The sequence below is a fragment of the Lepidochelys kempii genome, chromosome 3, assembly GCF_965140285.1.
Source record: "Lepidochelys kempii isolate rLepKem1 chromosome 3, rLepKem1.hap1, whole genome shotgun sequence".
Classification (NCBI taxonomy): domain Eukaryota; kingdom Metazoa; phylum Chordata; order Testudines; family Cheloniidae; genus Lepidochelys; species Lepidochelys kempii.
The window spans coordinates 153,150,016-153,168,680 of NC_136382.1; the positions used below are offsets into that span (position 1 = coordinate 153,150,016).

At 46.6% G+C, this 18,665-nt stretch overlaps 1 protein-coding gene across 3 annotated transcripts in view; it reads left to right on the plus strand.

Annotated features, from left to right (window-relative positions):
* Positions 1–18,665, plus strand: part of DAAM2 (dishevelled associated activator of morphogenesis 2) — a 243,696-nt gene that overhangs the window by 217,748 nt on the left and 7,283 nt on the right. For all 3 annotated transcript variants that reach the window (XM_073338564.2, XM_073338566.2, XM_073338565.2), the window contains 2 exons: positions 4,891–5,022; positions 16,044–16,214. In XM_073338564.2, the coding sequence (XP_073194665.1) occupies positions 4,891–5,022; positions 16,044–16,214 (303 nt within the window). The remainder of the gene's footprint in view (positions 1–4,890; positions 5,023–16,043; positions 16,215–18,665) is intronic.

Sequence of the window (18,665 nt, forward strand, 5' to 3'; positions counted from 1 at the left end):
ACTCTCCATCCACAAGGGTCACTTTGCAAGGAAATCAATGTGATTTAACATGAGCATCTTCAAATTCCTTATGGAGAAACCTGAGAGAAAGGCTATCCCTTTCATTTCAACTTGTAGAATTCTGTAGGACGGTTCAGAAAACCTGTGTGAAGGATCCCATTCTCTATTCGTTTCTGTAGGTTTGTAGAATAGTTTCTATAGAACCCAGTTTGTTTCATCAAAGCTAGCTCTGGTATGTCTGCAAACACACCTCCCTGTTGCAGGGTAAACATACTGTCATCCTGAGGCAGCATGGTGTAGTGTGAGGTGGTGTGGTCTGTTGGACTGAGTTTAGGGCTTGGAGCCAGGGACGCCTGTTTTTTTTTAATCTTGGCTCTGCCACTGACTTTGTGTGGCCTTCAACAAGTCACTTAACCTCTCTACCTCCCATCTGTGAAATGAGGATTATAATTCTTACCTACCACAGGGTGTTCGGAGGGTTAGCTAGCTAATGTTTGCATAGAGCTTTGAAAATGTAAAGGCCTGTGTAAGTGCCAAGTCTTACTGTTATTATTTCCTCTCTTGCCTAAGTTCATCTAACAGCTGCATGGCTACATATTCCCCCTTCCTTCTCCCTGGATTTGCAAGCCATGAATCCTACACTGACTGTGTCCTCTGCTGACTGTGGGACATGAGGGCAATCATAGCATTAAATAGAGGTAAAAGACAGCATTTGAGATGTTTGAAACGCAATGAGACCCTTGCTGTGTTTAGCTGTCAGTGACCTTTTCAGTCCTGGTTATCAGTGTAAGGCTGGCTGGCACTAACGTCCCACCCTTTTGGTGCCCTGTTATCTTTAGGATAGGGTGCTTGGTTTTGTTTTAAAATGTCAATGTAATGAGAATGGAAGGTGCCAACTGGCATCCTGGAGACCTAATGTAGCCACTCAGCTGGTGCAATAACCAGCCAGAGAAGTGCAAGCTTCCCCCACGCGACCCTGCCAGTGTGCCTTCACCCTAGCCTGTCAAGACCCTCCCTCTCTAGTCATGAGAGCAGAGCTCAGTCTCCATTGCCAATTCATTTTTTGGCCTCTGACTTGAGATTGCCAACGCAGCAAGGGGCCAACTGGTGGCAAGCGTGATGTCTGTGATTCGGACACCTCTGTTAAGAACTTGAATGAGACCCACCTCTCATTTCTTATACATCATCAAACAGCCTGCAGAGGGTAATGACTTTTATCCTCGTTTTCACCTGGGTGGGATTTGAACTGGTGACCAGGGAGGAGGAGGAGGGCTCTGTGTCCTATTACTGGTCCCCAGAGCCATCCTACTAACTTCAGGGAGTCGTTATCAATTCCTCCTGGATGAAAAGCTCCAGACCCAGTGTGGATTATTGGGTCAGGAGGAAGCACTGGTAACAGAGGCTGCTGATGTGGGTGGGTGTTTGGAGGTCAGAAGCACCCATAAAAAGAACACTGCCATGGTATTCATGGTTTGAAGGGAGCCCCACTTATGGCTGATTCAGTCAATTCCCTCCTTGAAATGCAGGCACCTACTTAGTTTGGTTTTCTATTTGTGGGTTGTTTGCCCTCTTGTCCTTCCACCCAGTTCTCCTCTGCTTTCTCGTATGTGGACTTCTGGGGCAAAATCCCCTTCCCATTCAGTCAATATTCCTCCCCCCACCCCTTGCATGATGCTTTTCCGTCTGGGCTGCCCACACATTCCAGTCTATCTCCTGTCACATTTTTTGGCACTTAAAATGCAACACTAAAACAATAATAGAAGATCATTGTCAGGTGTGGGGGAGAAGGTGCAACTTTTGATCACTTTCCGAAGGGTTCTTACCACAATCCTGGCTCCACTGGTTGAGAAGATTCTTCAAGGCCCCATAAGAATAGAAGACTAAAAATAGTCTGTCAGCTGCTCTTAAAGGTACTTGTAACCCTTTGCTTCCCCAGGTTTGCAGTGTGATTTTAAAAACGGGACACAGCCCTTTATTGCTCAGTCGAGCTTTTGGAAATCACACATCTGAAGATGCATCCAGCCACTGCTTATCGTGCAGGATACACTGGAGATTAAATTTGTAAACTTCAATTGGCATTTCTGGGCCTCCATCGATAAGCAGCCATAGTGCTGAAAAGGTGCCTAAGGGAGGTGGTATGCATATGCAAACTCTTGTACTGAAGCCTGGGGATTGGTTCCATCCAGCTGAAGTGGTGGCTCAGCCATTGGAAGGAGAGCTTTCATGTCTAAGCATGTACGTTTTGATCAAATACTCCATAATTAAGTTTTTCTTCTGATGGTGAAACCAGAACCCCAGCTATATGGGAAATGTTTCCCTGCTTCTGCCGCTGAGTTCCCCTTCCCTTGCTATTGGTGACACAAGATATAGCTGAATTGATCACATCCTTTATCTATCCATACTTGAAACATATATAGCCCCCATCACTATAGTGTCTGACCAGCTCATGATCTTTAATGTATTTATCTTCTCAACACCCCTGGGAGGCAAGGAAGTGCTATTATCCCCATTTTATAGCTGGGGAACTAAGGCATGGAGAGGCTAAGTGACTTGCCCAAGGTCACATGGGAAGTCTGTGACAGAGCAGTGACTTAAATGAGGGTTTGCCAAGCCCTAGGCTAGTGCTCTAACTGGTGGGCCAGCAAATTGCCCTGATGATCATTCTTTTAAGCAGATTTTTTTAAACAAAATCCTTCACCTCTGATAGAAATACTGCAGTATCCCAGAGTAAAAGCCCAAATCCTGGCACCTCGGTTGTGTTTTGCAAAACTTCTAAAAATAAGACGAAGGCAAATACCTAAGACTGTATTTACTCTACCACATGGCCAGACAACTCCGTGTCTGAACACTAACCAGGCTTTGCTCTTCTACAACGTCTTTAATACAAAGATCTTAAAGCACTTTGCAGATATTAATTAGGGACAAATGCTGGCAAGCCTCAAAATACCCCTGTGAACTAGGGGCAATGCAGTCCTTCATCGCTGTTGTAGAACCAGTGTGCTTCAGCAGCTCTCTCAAAGATACTTTCTGCCATCAGCCTAGCTCCAAAATAGGGGACAGCTTCCTGAAATGCTTTCCCTGTGATCCACAATACCACTGCACTATTAAATAAATCAGCATTTACTTGTAGTTACCACACAGTGTTATCTGAGTTCCAGTTATTTCCCATTCTAAGTATAAGGAAAACCGTAGTGTCTCAGCTATGTGGCACTTAGATACTAAAGGTTCCTTAGCAATACAATAAAGGATCCTGGGAAGTACAGGCCAGTCAGCCTCACCTCAGTCCCTGGAAAAATCATGGAGCAGATCCTCAAGGAATCAATTCTGAAGCACTTAGAGGAGAGGAAAGTGATCAGGAACAGTCAGCATGGATTCACCAAGGGCAAGTCATGCCTGACTAATCTAATTGCCTTCTATGACGAGATAACTGGCTCTGTGGATGAAGGAAAAGTGGTGGACGTGTTGTTCCTTGACTTTAGCAAAGCTTTTGACATGGTCTCCCACAGTACTCTTGCCAGCAAGTTAAAGAAGTATGGGCTGGATGAATGGACTATAAGGTGGATAGAAAGTTGGCTAGATTGTCGGGCTCAACAGGTAGTCATAAATGGTTCCATGTCTAGTTGGCAGCCGGTATCAAGTGGAGTGCCCCAAGGGTCGGTCCTGGGGCCGGTTTTGTTCAATATCTTCATAAATGATCTGGAAGGTGGTGTGGATTGCACCCTCAGCAAGTTTGCAAATGACGCTGAACTGGGAGGAGAGGTAGAAACACTGGAGGGTAGGGATAGGATACAGAGGGCCCTAGACAAATTAGAGGATTGGGCCAAAAGAAATCTGATGAGGTTCAACAAGGACAAGTGCAGAGTCCTGCACTTAGGACAGAAGAATCCCATGCACCGCTACAGTCTAGGGACCGAATGGCTGGGCAGCAGTTCTGCAGAAAAGGACCTAGGAGTTACAGTGGACAAGAAGCTGGATATGAGTCAACAGTGTGTCCTTCTTGCCAAGAAGGCCAATGGCATTTTGGGATGTATATGTAGGGACATTGCCAGCAGATCGAGGGACGTGATCGTTCCCCTCTATTCAACATTGGTGAGGCCTCATCTGGAGTACTGTGTCCAGTTTTGGGCCCTAGACTACAAGAAGGATGTGGAGAAATTGGAGAGAGTCCAGTGGAGGGCAACAAAAATGATTAGGGGACTGGAACACATGACTTATGAGGAGAGGCTGAGGGAACTGGGATGGTTTAGTCTGCGAAAGAGAAGAATGAGGGGGGATTTGATAGCTGCTTTCAACTACCTGAAAGGGGGTTCCAAAGAGGATGGATCCAGGCTGTTCTCAGTGGTAGCAGATGACAGAAGAAGTAGTAATGGTCTCAAGTTGCAGTGGGGGAGGTTTAGGTTGGATATTAGAAAAAACTTTTTCACTAGGAGGGTGGTGAAGCACTGGAATGTGTTACCTAGGGACGTGGTGGAATCTCCTTCCTTAAAGGTTTTTAAGGTCAGGCTTGACAAAGCCCTGGCTGGGATGATTTAGTTGGGGATTGGTCCTGCTTTGAGCAGGGGGTTTGACTAGATGACCTCCTGAGGTCCCTTCCAACCCTGATATTCTATGATTCTATGAAATTAAATGGATAGTATGGAACTCTTTTGTTACTATTGCAGGATCCAGGAGACAACAAATAAGATTTGTATCCATCTCATGGAGATTCTGCCTTTGAGTAGGTGAAAGCAGAGGCTGGGGGTGGTTCTGAACTGTAGTTGCTGATGGGTATATTGGGGGAGAGACCGTGCTCTCTGTTAACTGAAACAACTGGACTTACCCAGCCCCATTATTCTCACTGAGGAGCCATTGCTGGCTGCCAATCAATGCTTCTGACTTCTTCTCTTCCAGGAACTGGACTATCAGAAGAGACGCATGCGGGAAGCAGGGGACAGGTTTGTGCCTGTCATGAGTGACTTCATCACTGTGGCCAGTTTCAGCTTCTCGGAGCTAGAAGACCTTCTGAACGAGGCTAGGGACAAGGTAGGAAAATCCCTGAAAGTGCTTGACTGGAACCTGCAGCTTTCAGACCCACCTTCTGTGGCTCATTACAGTTTTGGGTCAGTTCCTACAGTATCCAAACCATTTTACCTATCATTCTGACTCTGACAGCTAGGAAGCTTATTTCTTCTGCTTCTTTAGGATCCCGATGAGTGAGCTTAGTGAGAGCAAGGGGAAAACTGTGTACCCCATATGTCTCTGTGTACGAGGAGGGAGGGAAACCCCTAACCAGCAGACACGGCGGCTACTTTCCTTCCCCCATATCATGTATTTTTTTCCCAGTGAAAAGTACCAGAATGGCAGCCCTGGGGACTGAAGTCCTCTACTCCCTATGGGCGGGCCATGATGGTAGCACTCAGGCATGGGTTAAGTCTAGGCTAGTCCTCAGGTTCCTGGATGAATCTGGGGCAGAGTCTGAACCTTGCAAGCAGCTCTTGAGAGATTTTGGCCATCTTTGGTCAGTATCTCCTGGAGAACAGAAACATGCCTCTGGAGCCAAAATGGAAGCAGCTGATTTAAGATGCTGGGACACTAATGAGGGCAAGGTGTGGTGGGAGGCAACATCCTGATATTCAAAGAGTTTCAGATTAAAGGTGGTGGGTTTGGTCTGTCTGTCCCATTCACTGAACGGATACAACCCAGATCCCTAGGTTCTGCCCATTGAATCTTTTTCTTCTTTGGAGCTTATTGATGAGGGTGGTGTGTATGGGGAGGAATGGCAATGGTGGGTTTTGTGACATGGTGTTAGGAAATACTGTGTTATTGGGAGTTCTGTCTTTTGGATGAGAGATCGGAAGCGCACTCTTCCTTGGTTCTTAAAGATCCCACGGCATGTTTTTCAAGAATAGGGTGGTTAGATTTGGTCTCCTGGCAAAACTTAGCTAAATTCTGCTGATGTAACGGTGGGAGATATGTACATCTGCAAGAAACATTGGGATCCTTCACATTAAAAAGTACCATAAATGTATCAATATTCAGTTGTTGTCATCAGCTCACACTTGCTTTGAAAAAATCTAGTAAGGGAAGTGTAGACCTCTGAAGAGGTGCCAGCTCTTTGCTGATGACTAGAAGCTGGCATTAATCCCTCTGTCTTTTGCTTGAATGGGAAAGAGTATGTATGAAAAGCTCATAAGGATATGAACATCTTTAAAAGAGAACAAGTCCTAAAATAAACAGCATGTAATGGCAAAGTTGTCCTGGTTGGCTGGTATGTTAAAAGCAGTTGGCTGTCCAAAGCAAACAAATTATTTCCCTTGGACCAGTTCATTTCCATTGCTGGTGTCAGTAGCTTGCAGTGAGAGATGTGAGGGGACAAGCTGAACTGTGAATAAAATATCTGTAATTGGGTTGCCAGGCCTCCTGTTTTTCAGAAGACAAGCTTGATGCTGAAGGAGGATCAGGACAATACAGTGTCCTGTCACCATGCTGTGCCATCACTCTGACACAACATTTCATCACAATGGGGATGACTTGGCTTTTCAAAGTTGCAGCGTTTGCCTCACAGCATACACCACTGAAATCACAAGAGCTGGTTGGTTGGTACAGCAAAAATTGAACAGAAGTCCTCATTTGGCTCTGATAGCAAGGGAAGGGTGGCTTATGTTCCAGACCCTCCACTTTGGTTGTAGTATGGCTTCCCGAAGAGAACTCCCAGTCTCTGGGGGTATTTTGGACCTCTGGCTTTTATTCTTGTCTGGGATCAAAAAACTGCAGAGACACAAAAGAATGAAGAAAAGAGTGGCTGGGGGGAGAGCAAGAGGTAAGCAGACCTTTCAACCATCAAGAAGACTCTGGTTCAGTATAAATTTTGAGTGTGAGGTTTTGGGTCGGTTCCTACAGTATACAAACCATTTTACCTATAATTATACAAATGTCCTTTGTCCTCCCCCTCTGATACCTGATGTAGCACAGAAGAGGTACATTCTGTTGACATGCACTGACTGGCACAAGGCGTTTTCTTTTGGGGTCAAGCGTGGGTTAAACACATAAAATCATTCACTCCGAGGCATGGATACAACATTTCCTTGATCAGGCCAGGGCAGGAAAAAGGGGATCCTGTTGCTTTAAGGATAATTGGAGCGTCTCCCCACAGCCAGACCAATATGTCTGGAACTTGTTGCACACGTTTTTTGACATTTGCCAACATAAAGCATTTAACAAGAGAAGTCTTATTTTAATGACTATAACATACTTCCCCCATTCCCTATTACCTTCTCCTAACACACCCCTACTATTCTTGAACATATGCCTTTCCAGCTTCTGCTGAATCTAGAGCTTTGGTTCTCCCACTGGCATTGAGCTGCCTTGGACTCCTGAAAGAGAACTCTCTGTCCTTACCAGTACTGTGCTATTTCTCATGTTCGCTTCTTTTTTCCCCCTTCTCCTCCTGCTCTTTTTTCAAAACTGGAAATTCTCAACAAACCAGATGTGCTTCCCAGAGCCCATAACAGCTCCCATGCTCAATGGGCTCTCTGTTTGCTGAATCGTGAGCTCTGTCCCTGCCATGGAAACTGCTACTACAACTGCCCAGCAAAAGTAGGACACAATACACAGAGATCTCACTATCCTGTTCCTTTTGATTTCTAGAAATGAAATGGGGAGTGGGGGGAAAGGACTTAAAAAAAAAAAATCCTAATGCGCCCTGGAAGAAATGGTCTGGCTCACTGATTTTAATAATGAAGTCCTGGTTTTAACAGCTGGGATTGAATAGCATTCTAAATATAGTACTGGCTAATTGATTGCCAGGAGTTAGGCAGAGCCATCTTTCCTGAGCTTGGATTTAAAACAATACCAAGTATCTTTTCAAACCTGAGAAGTGATTTTTGGGTGTCTTTAGTGCTGGCAAAATATGCTCTCTATTTATTTAGATTTATAGAAGAAATCCACTCCAAAAGAACGCTACAACCCTTTGCTCCTCTCTGCTCCTCCAGTATTCATTGATAAGAGAGACAACTCCAGTAGTCTCTTTTCAGCTATTAATCAGCACAGTTTCAACCAACAATGATCCGGTAGTAAAAGCTCCTACTCAAGTCTTCCCATTTCCTCGCTGCTAAGGGATACAAAGGACCTTACAGCCTGTCCTGGAGGGCAGTACACTCAAGCTATTTAGGCCTTCCTGCAGCCTTCACTCTCTCAGACTAATGGGGCTGCAGCTCAATACCTTCCCTGAACCCAGTATGACATGGAGGGAGAGGCGGTCTCTCAGACCCTAGGCCAAACTAACACCTTAAACTTTACCTATAACATAGAAGAGACCCTACCAGAGCAGTCTATTTACCCATGGAACAGGTGTAGTGCAGCTTTCCTCCACACAGCCCCACGAGTGCACCTCAGCCCTACCTTAGACCGCATCTAATGTTGAGGGGGGGAGTTCAGTCTCACACAGCCCATGCAGTCTTTGGCTTCTTTGCTTAGACCGACGACGACTGGACCAGTTGATGCCAATTGGCCCCGTGAAGAAGTGATGTTGTTTTAAATTTAAGGGCCAGATTCTCAGACGCTGGCCTCTATCTTTGCAAGTGAAATGCTGTAACCACCATCATCTGTGCATGCGCAAAACGCATGCTCAGTTAAAATCAGGCTGAAAAATTGGCTCGAACTCTCAATAGGTTCACTCAGAGTGCTGGGCACTGTTCTGCTGATGGCTTTTTCACCTTCAATGCACTGTAACACCTGTGAGGGATTGGGGTTTTTTTGGAGAATTCAGTTTTGATGAAGGGATTATATTTTCTGCCATTTCCTGTGTGTGTGTGGCGGGGGAGGGATTGAGAGAAATTCCATCTTGAAATTTATCACCAATTTTCACAAGTTTGATCCACATGTGAAACATTGCTTTCTTCAGAGGGAAAACAGGATGAGTGTGTGTGTCACCTGAGAGAACTGTCCTCCTTGGTTTTGTGGGAAAACAGTGCAAACGCTGAAGCCAAATCAATTATTTTTTTCACCAGTTCTTCCCATGGTGTACATTTTATTTTTCTACTTGCTAGGGATGACATTTACCCCATAAGGCCTGTGTACCACTAACGTCCCACATAAGTGCTGACAATACACTGAAGTGAAGCAAAGGCATTGTATCTGTTCTCTGCACATGGGTGAACTTCACCCTGTGTGTATAGTTTATAATCTGTTTGTAAAACACTTTGGATCATTCTGGAAGAAAGACGCTATGTATATTTCAGACATGATCATTATCCTAGTGATTAGAATTCACAAGCTGGCTCTACAGTGCAGAAGCTGGAATAGATATAAAATCAACACCACGCATCCTTCTGCCCACTGTTGCTCAGTACAGGGGCATAATGAAGACAAAGAAATAACCTTGGCAAGGTTAAGATGAAAGGGAGGTGGGAGCCTGTCCATTCTCATCTTTTTTTACGACTTGACTATGTAACAATACTGCAAGCAGGGGACCAATATTGAGCATCATTAAGATGGGAGGTCAAAATCTGCACAGCCGCTGGATGCCAGTAAATTTGACAAACATAGTAGCACTGTTCTGAAGAGCAGCAGAGGAAAGTGAAAATCCAGCTAAGATAATAGCCATTAATGGCAGAGAGCTACAAGGCACGCAGGGATACTGCAGTCCAAGCAGCAAAGACAGAATGTCCATTTCAAACACAAAAGTTGGCCTCCCTCGGTCTTTTGGAACTGGTTCCTTCTGTCAGCTGCTGAGACTAATGGACTATTGGGGGAGTCAAGCTGGGGCACATTCCAAGAGGCATGGACAGATACCAAAGCTTGCCATCTCAAACAGAGCCATTTGGTAAATAAATCACCTCCCCAACCTACACTAAATTAGAAATGCAGATGGCCCAGGACAAGTTATCTAATGTGTCAAAAATGCTCATGGTGTCTATATTGCATGAGCAGGGTCGCTATTGGCTACCATGGAACTAGCTCAAATATCCTTTATGATCAATAGGTTTCAAGGCGATGTAGGGTCCCATCCAACCTCTGTGGAGATCGAGGAGTCTTTCCACTGACAGGCCCATAAAGAGCAGAGTAGCATTTAGTAGAACTGCCTTGCTGCAGAATTGGAGTCTTATAGCAACAACTTTTTGGTATCGCTTGACTAGGGAAGTCTTTTAAGTTTTGCTCAGAGCAAGTGGTACAATTCATTCTTCCCATTGCTAGTCCCTCAATAATGCTTGGAGACTCCAGGATAATTGTCAATGTTGTGGTTCGCCCCCTCTTCCCTCGCTTCCAGTGGGGTCTCTGCAGCCCTTTGATGTTTCATTGGCGGGCACAGCTGCGACTGTGTGCTGCCGTCCCGTTTTCCATCTCCTTCTTGAAACAACTTTTTAAAATAAACAACTGTCTAAACCATTTGCTTTGGCAAAAAGAGGAATTCAGTGGAAAGTTTGGCAGGCAATGAGATACAGACCTGTTATATCATGAGATGGAGGAGTGATAAGTTGTGGAAATGAATTTATTTTAATGAAAAATATATACCAGCCCATGTTATAATCTTCCCTCCACCCAAAACCCCACATTTTCCATCTTGCTTTGCCCATGTATCTTCCCCCAAATGGCTTAAGTAATAAGCAAGTTTCTATCCATGTTCCAGTGCTTGACATCACAGAACATCACAAAATACAGTGGTTAGTACTTACCTAATTTTCATATGTGGATTTCAAAGCACTTTACAAAAGAGGCTACTATAAGTACCATTGTCTTCATGTCACAAAAGGAAGCAAGAGTCAAAGGCTCAGGGTATGTCTACAATGGAATAAGACGCCTGGCTGGCCCAGGTTAGCTGACTCGAACTCACAGGTCCCAGAGCCTAAGCTCCAGCCTAAGCCCGAACCTCTATACCCCTAAACAGCCCTTTAGCCCTAGTCTGCTGACCTGGGCCAGCGGTGGGTGTTTAATTGCTGTGTAGATGTACCCTAAGGGACTTGCCCAGGGTCACTAAAAACATCAGTGGCCGAGTCAGAAATAGAACTCCGGCCACTGGCTGGGGAATCAGAACGCCCGTCTACTGGAGCATTCTGGCTCTTGCGGGTTCAGCCTGTTCAGCAGTCTGATCAGTTATGATGTCTGCTTATAGGGGCTTGGGATGTAGTTCTAACCCCACATATGCAGCACAGCACCACCTTATGCCATGGGGATGGAAGGGAGAGACCGATTCAGAGAGAAGAGTGCCAGCTGCTGAATCACTGCAGCATACTGTGTTTTCAGTAGAGTGCTCTCATTCAAGTAATGGGCAGGGCTGATGATACTTATGCTAGAAGCATTGACCAGATCATAAGAGGAAGTGATACAAGCTCAATCAATTTATTTGTGTCCCTCCATTGATGATGCAGCATTATGCAACCCACAGGTTATCAGGAACCCACAATTACGTGGACAAACAGGGCCCAAATGATGAAGGCTTGATGGCACCTCAGGGAATGGTTTACCTATCCATGAGCAGAGGGGGAAGGAGGTTCATGGCAAACCCATCTTCAGGGTCTCTGTGCCCACTGTAGAGGGGACTATATGAGGGAGACACCTGTAGTCCAGAATAACACGGAGTGTCTGTGAGATGTGGACTGGGGTTGACACAAGGAGGCATGAAATGCAGCAGATCTGTCTCGGATGCCCATGCTAGGGCATGTGTAATTCACTATCTCAAATAAGATAAACATGTCGTTTCTCGTAAGGCCGACAGCTATTGTAAAGAATTGTGACAGCCGGGGAGCACACAGCAGGCTCAGCCTGAGGCACGCACACATGCAGAGTTAATGGGCAGCCAGCTGGGGATAAGCCAGGCAATCAGAAATTTCCACTTCAACAAGGAGGCCCATTGAGTCGTAATCACCCTTCACATGATCCTGACCATTTTACACTTCAAAGCTGCTAGTAAGGCAAAGGCTGTGGCAATGCATCACATGCTGCTCATGCAGTGTAGGGTGGACACTGGGAAAGCAATGTGTTTGCAGTGGAGTGTCCTGGGTGGAGATGGTAAGTGCTGAGAGGCATACGTTGCAAAACTGATTCAGTTGGTAGGTAGGTAAAGTCCTAAAATAGAGGGTGTGTTGGAATTTAAAGGGTATGAGATTTCCTTAGCATCCCACCTTCAGTGATACTTGCATTTATAGAGTACTCTACAGACATTAACTAACTAAATCCTTGCAAGTTCCAAACTCCAGAGAAAATAATAAAAAATAAGTAAATAACATTTTGGGGGTCTATTCAAAAGCATCTAACAGTCTAGATTTGGCTTGTGGTCCCCTATTGACTACCACTGGACTAGCAGAAGGTCATATCAGAGTTGGGTCTAGAATCCATTCTTCTGGTTCATATTCCTCTGCTCCAACCACTTTTTCTGAGTGGGGACCAGAGAGAAAACATTTAATTAAATAAACCATAGTTTTTGTTTCATTGTTCATTTGTTACCTTTCGTAAACTTGTAGCTTGTATGTTTCTACCTTTCAGCTTTCATTGCTTTACAATAAGCGAATGTGGTATCATGAGGTGTCAGAATGCATCCAGCACAGTCCTTCCTCAAAGTTCCTTCAAAATCTAGAACCAGTTATATTCACAAGATTCTCCGACCGTTATTTTTCTTTAATGAGGGTATGGTGCCTTTAAGGAGGCAGTGGAAGTCTGTGACTCCATTTAGCGAGAGGAGCAATGACTAGAGCATCCCTGCTGATGAAGCAAGAGTAGCTGGTGCATGGTCGCCGTTGGGCAAATGGCAGTCAGGAGTATAGAGTGTGCATTACCCCTTTTTAAGGGAATTAAGAATGGCACTTGGGAACTATGCACATGTTATACGTAGGCAGGATTCAAGAGGCCCAGGAAAGGTCCAGGTCTTTGAGAGTCCAATAAAAGGACTAGTCAATACTTATGTACTCTGTGGGATTGCCCCTCCGTTCGTTTAAACCAGTTTAGTATTGGTGCACCATCTCACTCACCTTCCCAAAGTTCGATAATCCAGACCAATGTTAAGATTCATTCCATTTCTGCACTGGTGCTCCCATCCCTACCTACAAGAACCCCTGTGACAAAAACTGACCATCGCTAGATGTAATGACTGCCCATTGTGTGGTGTTGCCAGGGACTAAACCCAGGATCTCCAGTGCTAAAAGCACAGGCTTCTGCCACTTGATCTAACAGAGTAACTCCTCCTGCTGGTGGCAGTAATAACCTCTTATTCTTTGTGAACTAGATACTAGTGAGAAACCGTACAGAGTTGAGGATTTGGGTTCTGTCCTGCCTTTGAGTAAATGAGTCATTCTGGCAAATTTTGTGGGAGTTCAAAGGGCAGGGAATTGCCTAGAACAAGAGAGAGACCATTTTGTGCATGTTTTGTGTGGGGAAGGAATGTCGCTGGTCTTGATTTGTGCCTTACTTTTTTGTTCTCTGCAAACCATGGCAAGGAGTTAAATGGGAAGAGAATCCCTGACTAGGACTGTCCCCCGTGGTTGTAGAATGTTCTGGGCTCTTTGTTCTGTGCACAATGGCAGTGTCTGTGCACTACAGAAGTCTCCCCTCTTTCTTCGCCCCCATCCCGCCACCCTTTGCTGGTTGGCCTCTAATGGGAAAAAGAGAGAACTAAGCAAAGGGATCTTCTTTTTCAGGTTTCAAAGGGGCAGTCTCCATAATCTCTGGCATGTCTCCCTGGGGAAGGGCCGGAATCCCCAGCAGTCGAAACATATGATGCTTGCTCTCTACTGTAATTTTCTCAATATATATGTCCAGAGATAAGGGTTAAACTCAACACAACAGGCATCCATTGCTAGCCTGCAATTGCACCCTGCAGTCTCTGATTCTCGGTGGCTGCTGCTCCTCCTTTAACTCCTGTCCTGCTCGCAACTTGCGCTGCTTGCAGCAAATTTTGTTTACTGTCAGCTACTCTGAATTCCTCTGTTTGTTTGGGGTTTTTTGCCAAAACAACTTTTTTTTTTTTTTTTTTTTTTTTTTTTAAAGAACTAGACTTTTGCTGCAAACAGCTTTGCACAAGCCTGGCAGGAAGAGCAAAGGAGAGGGAGTGTGGGGAGAATTGCAAAATTTCCCAGGCAGTGCCAGAAAGAAACTGTTCCTTCATCCATTTTTGTTAAGGGATTTCTTTCCCCTTCAGTGCATGTTGGGTGGTGATGCTTATGCTGTTCCTCTCCCAGTGTCTATCCTCGTGCAGCCGTCAGAGTTGCAGGGGCTTCTGAGGCTGGATCCCAGAGTTTCTCACTCATTTTCTCACTCATTTGGGGTACAAACCACACAGCTCTTGGTCTCTCTCACGTTCTATAAAATCACCCAAGTGGGGGATGGGCAGCTAGATTGTCACCCCACGGACCAGGACCATCGTCATTTGTATTAATTGGGTGTGCACCTAAAGCACTTTGCAGTGATCAAATGCAGCGAATCTTTAGCCTGCAGGAGTCATGGTGTGGTTTAATGCAGGTGTGTCTGTGGGGAGGGCATGAACATCTCCGCTGGGGGAGTGTGTGGATGTGTGTGTGTGTGTGTTGGCTGAGAGTGCTTATGGGTGCTAATGTGTGTGTGGATCGGTGCTCGGAGCAAGAGTATCATTGAGAGGGCATATGGCTCTGTGTGAGTATCAGCGGCAAGGCATGTGGGTGGGTTCGTGCAAGTTTATGGCTGTGTCCGAGTGGGTGAGTATGATGATGTGTGCATGTACTGGCAACGGCCTGTCTGTGCCAGGGCTGCAGGGCTCATGACCCAGAGGCAGGCTTTGCTGTGACTTCACCACAGCCAGATCAAGGCTGCCCTGTGACTGAAGTCCTGCCAGTTGGCAGCCTCCAAATGCTTCCTATAGCCTCAGCATTCGCCTTGTAAAATAAAGGCCACTTCTGATGTTTCCACTCTCTTTTAAGTCCCCCTGGGAGCGCTGGCTGCTTTCCTTACCCTCCTCTCCTGCCCTGTCTGTCTGCAGCCTGGTTTCTGCCAAGCAACGCCCTTTGTTTGCTCAGTGGCCTCCACAGTGAGGGATGACACTGCAAAAGGCCAGTGATAGAACAGACGGTCATGTTACGGCAAGGGTCTCTTAACCCCAGCCACGTTCTCGATTGAGCAGAGGGGCGAGGTGGTGGGGGAGGCTCATTTGACCAGACACCGATTAGCACTCACGGAGAATGCTTCAATCTCTCTGGTCACACGATTATAGACATGAAAGTTGCGATATTACAACAGAAAAACTTCAAAACCAGAGTCCAGCAAGACACTGCTGAATTGGAATTTATTTGCAAATTGGATACAATTAACTTAGGCTTGAATAGAGACTGGGAGTGGCTAAGTAATTATGCAAGGTAACCTATTTCCCCTTGTTTTTTGCTACCTCCCCCCCCCCCCCACGTTCTTGTTAAACCCTGAATTTGTGCTGGAAATGGCCCACCTTGATTATCATACACATTGTAAGGAGAGTGATCACTTTAGATAAGCTATTACCAGCAGGAGAGTGGGGTGGGGGGAGAAAACCTTTTGAAGTGATAAACACCCATTTTTTCATGGTCTGTGTGTATAAAAACATCCTCACTGCATTTTCCACTTTTATGCATCAGATGAAGTGAGCTGTAGCTCACGAAAGCTTATGCTCAAATAAATTGGTTAGTCTCTAAGGTGCCACAAGGACTCCTTTTCTTTTTGCGAATACAGACTAACACGGCTGTTACTCTGAAACATTTCATCATTGGTTACAGTGATGTTACTGAGGTGTGGCTGGACAGCTGCTCTCTGAAATGACTCTGTGGCCCTTAGGCACTGGGCATTTTTTTTTTTTTTTTTTACATTGGTGCTTAACTGGTGCCCTCCAAATCTGCCTGCAAATGCCAGCTGGCTAGTTAAGGGAGCATCTTCTTCAGGGGAGACCCTCGGGGAGAGATCAAATAGCCTTTCCTTAGCCAGCAGCAGATTGTGGAGGCAATTTCCCATGGGCCACAAAAGAACCCAAAGGGGCTCGAGTGCTGTGCAAAGCCGTCCCTAGGCTTTATCTCCTTGTCCCCCTTGAACAGCCCTTCTAATTGCCATGCTCGTGTTCTGTTCTTCTCCCTGTCTGACAGTATGCCAAGGCACTGAAGCATTTTGGAGAGAACGAGGGCAAGATGCAGCCAGATGAATTTTTTGGCATCTTCGACACCTTCCTGCAGTCGTTCACAGAGGCCAAGCAAGATCTGGAGAATATGAGGAAGAAGAAAGAGGAGGAGGAGCGCAGGGCACGCATGGAGGCCATGGTGAGAACCGGGGGAGGAGGCATCGGGGAGGGGACGCCTCTTTCCTTGTTCTCAAGAGAACAGGGGCCAAGTGAGACGATTACCCAGCTCATGTTCCATCCCTGCCACTGCTTCAGATACCTTCTCTCACTGTCTCTTTCGCTCCTGCAAGCCTGGCTCTCCTCCACCTGTCCCTCATCTCTCCTCTCCTGTCCCAGCTGCCTGTCCTCCGGCTCCCCTTCCTGCCAAAGTGCTCTTGGCTGTGTGCTTTCCCTCTCACTGCAGGCCTTGTTATTGACAGAGTTTTCAGTCATCAGGGGCAAACATCTGGTGGCTGCCTTGAAATCTCAGGGCTGACGTGAGAGGGGGGCATGGAGGGCTTCCAGCTCCCAGGGATCTGTTCTGCACTCTTCTCCCCAAAAGAGGTGGTGCTGGCCTGTCAAACCAGGGCATGCTGTCCCAGCCCCCAAGCTGCCTCCTTGACATCTGGGTGCCCCCCTCCCCACACCTGAAGGATGCCATCCGGCCATTGGGCGGGCTGCCTCCCCTGCACACATGGGGGATACCATCCTGCTTTAGGGCTGATATTCCTGTTTGAAAGCACTTGGCGCCAGATCCTGCTTGGTCCTGCCAACTGGGCTGCTTCCATTCAGCCTGGATTATCATCTGTTCTGTGCCTGTCCCCGGATAGCGCGTTGTGACACTGCAGCACACTGGCGCCTGCCTTGCAGACACCAGCAGCATTTCCCCCTGGCTGCCCTCAGTGCCTTGGTTACAGAGGCTGCCTTTGGCCCTGCCAGGGTAGGGAGAACGTGCGTGCATCATTTGATTCTCCTGCTGGAACTCTGGGGGTCGGGGTGAACTAACCTCCTTCTCTCACCTCCCCCGTTCCTGAGGCCTGAGAACTGCTCCGCATTCCTCTACCTCCTCCTGTGCTGCCGGCACTTTAACCCCAGCAGCTATTGCAACCCAGGGCTTGCTTAGGAGGATTGCTGCTTTGAGTTTTTATTGATTTATTTTTTATTTGTGTATAAACAACCAACCAACCCGCTCTGTTTGGCTTGGTTCAGAGGCGGAGGGAGGATTAAAGAGAAATCCCAGGACTTCAGCATTGTCCTTGGAGTTGCTGTATGAGGGGATTTAAAATGCCAGTACTTGGCGTCGGTTGATTGGGGCTAAGTATTTAAAAGTGAAGTGGTTCGTTGTTAAAGTATGGGTATTGTAGGTCAGCAGCTCTGAGACGCCTCAACGGCCTGGGGTAGCAGGGGGGCTGCAGATCCGGGGTGGGGGACCTGGGCAGAGCTATGTGTGGGGAGCCCAGGGCTGGGATGGTGGGGGGTGAGGGAGATGGACAAAGCTGTGTGTAGGGAGCCCAGGGCTGAGATAGCAGGGGGTGCTGCAGGCCAAGAGTGTGGGGCACAGACACAGCTGTGTGTGGTCAGAACTGGAATAGCAGGCGATGGTACACATTAACAATTTAGGCTTATTTCCTGTGTAGGTTGGTGGGGAAGGGGTATGTTTCCCAGTGTCCGGTATTCAAACTTGATGGGATCCCTCTTTTCAGAAAATCTTTCCCTATGGTAACCCACTTTCCTGAATGCCTCCCATCAGCCACCATCGTTCAGGGAAGAGGTAGTGAACAGGACCCCTTCACTGACCTGGAGAAGGGTTGTAGTTTGATATATGAAGGTGCTCCTCCTGCATCTCGGAGGCTAACATCGAGAAAGAGAGCATTATGGTTGGGTCTGTACATGTGGGACAGATCATGAGCCCTAACCCAAGGAGCCAGCCAGTGCTGGGGAGCTTAGATGGATGTTAGTGAGACAAACTCGTATGGCCAGACCCCTTGCTGGTGTCACTCCAGGGAAGCAGGGCATCACCCAGGGAAGAACTCGGCGAGTAAACTTTTTTTTTAAAAAAATCAAGTCTTCTTTTTCATCACTGATCGTATTAGTTGACTTTCTGCATCTCTTCAGGTTGGACAGTGCAATTTGGCTGGTCTGCTTCACTTTCTGTTTATAATTGGTTTCTCTTTCTGGAGCTCTTTCTGTTGCCTTTGTGTTCCCATCACTGTAGGAGACTGACTCCATCCCAATGCATGTGGTTTGATTGAATAACCGGATTTCTATTCCTATTTGGGTTTATCAGCACACCCTGTACTTAGTTTGGGGTCTAACCTAGGTCTGTCTATTCTCTCTCCTCTCTTCACCTATGGGCTGGGCTGTAACCTTCCAGCCCCATCTGAATAGGGTGTAGCATGCAGCTGCCACTGCCCCAAGAGCAGGACATGAACCAGATTGTAATTCTTGGGCTCTGCTCTGCTTCTCCCTTGCTCCATGAGGGAAGTATCTGCAAACTGCAAATTACTTGTGTCCCCCTTTAATGCTGGGTTCAGTGCAGGACTGGGAGAAGGGGGGGTGGGTAGACAAACCTCCACCTGCACAGGAGAATAGAGGAGCAGCCCAGTATGGC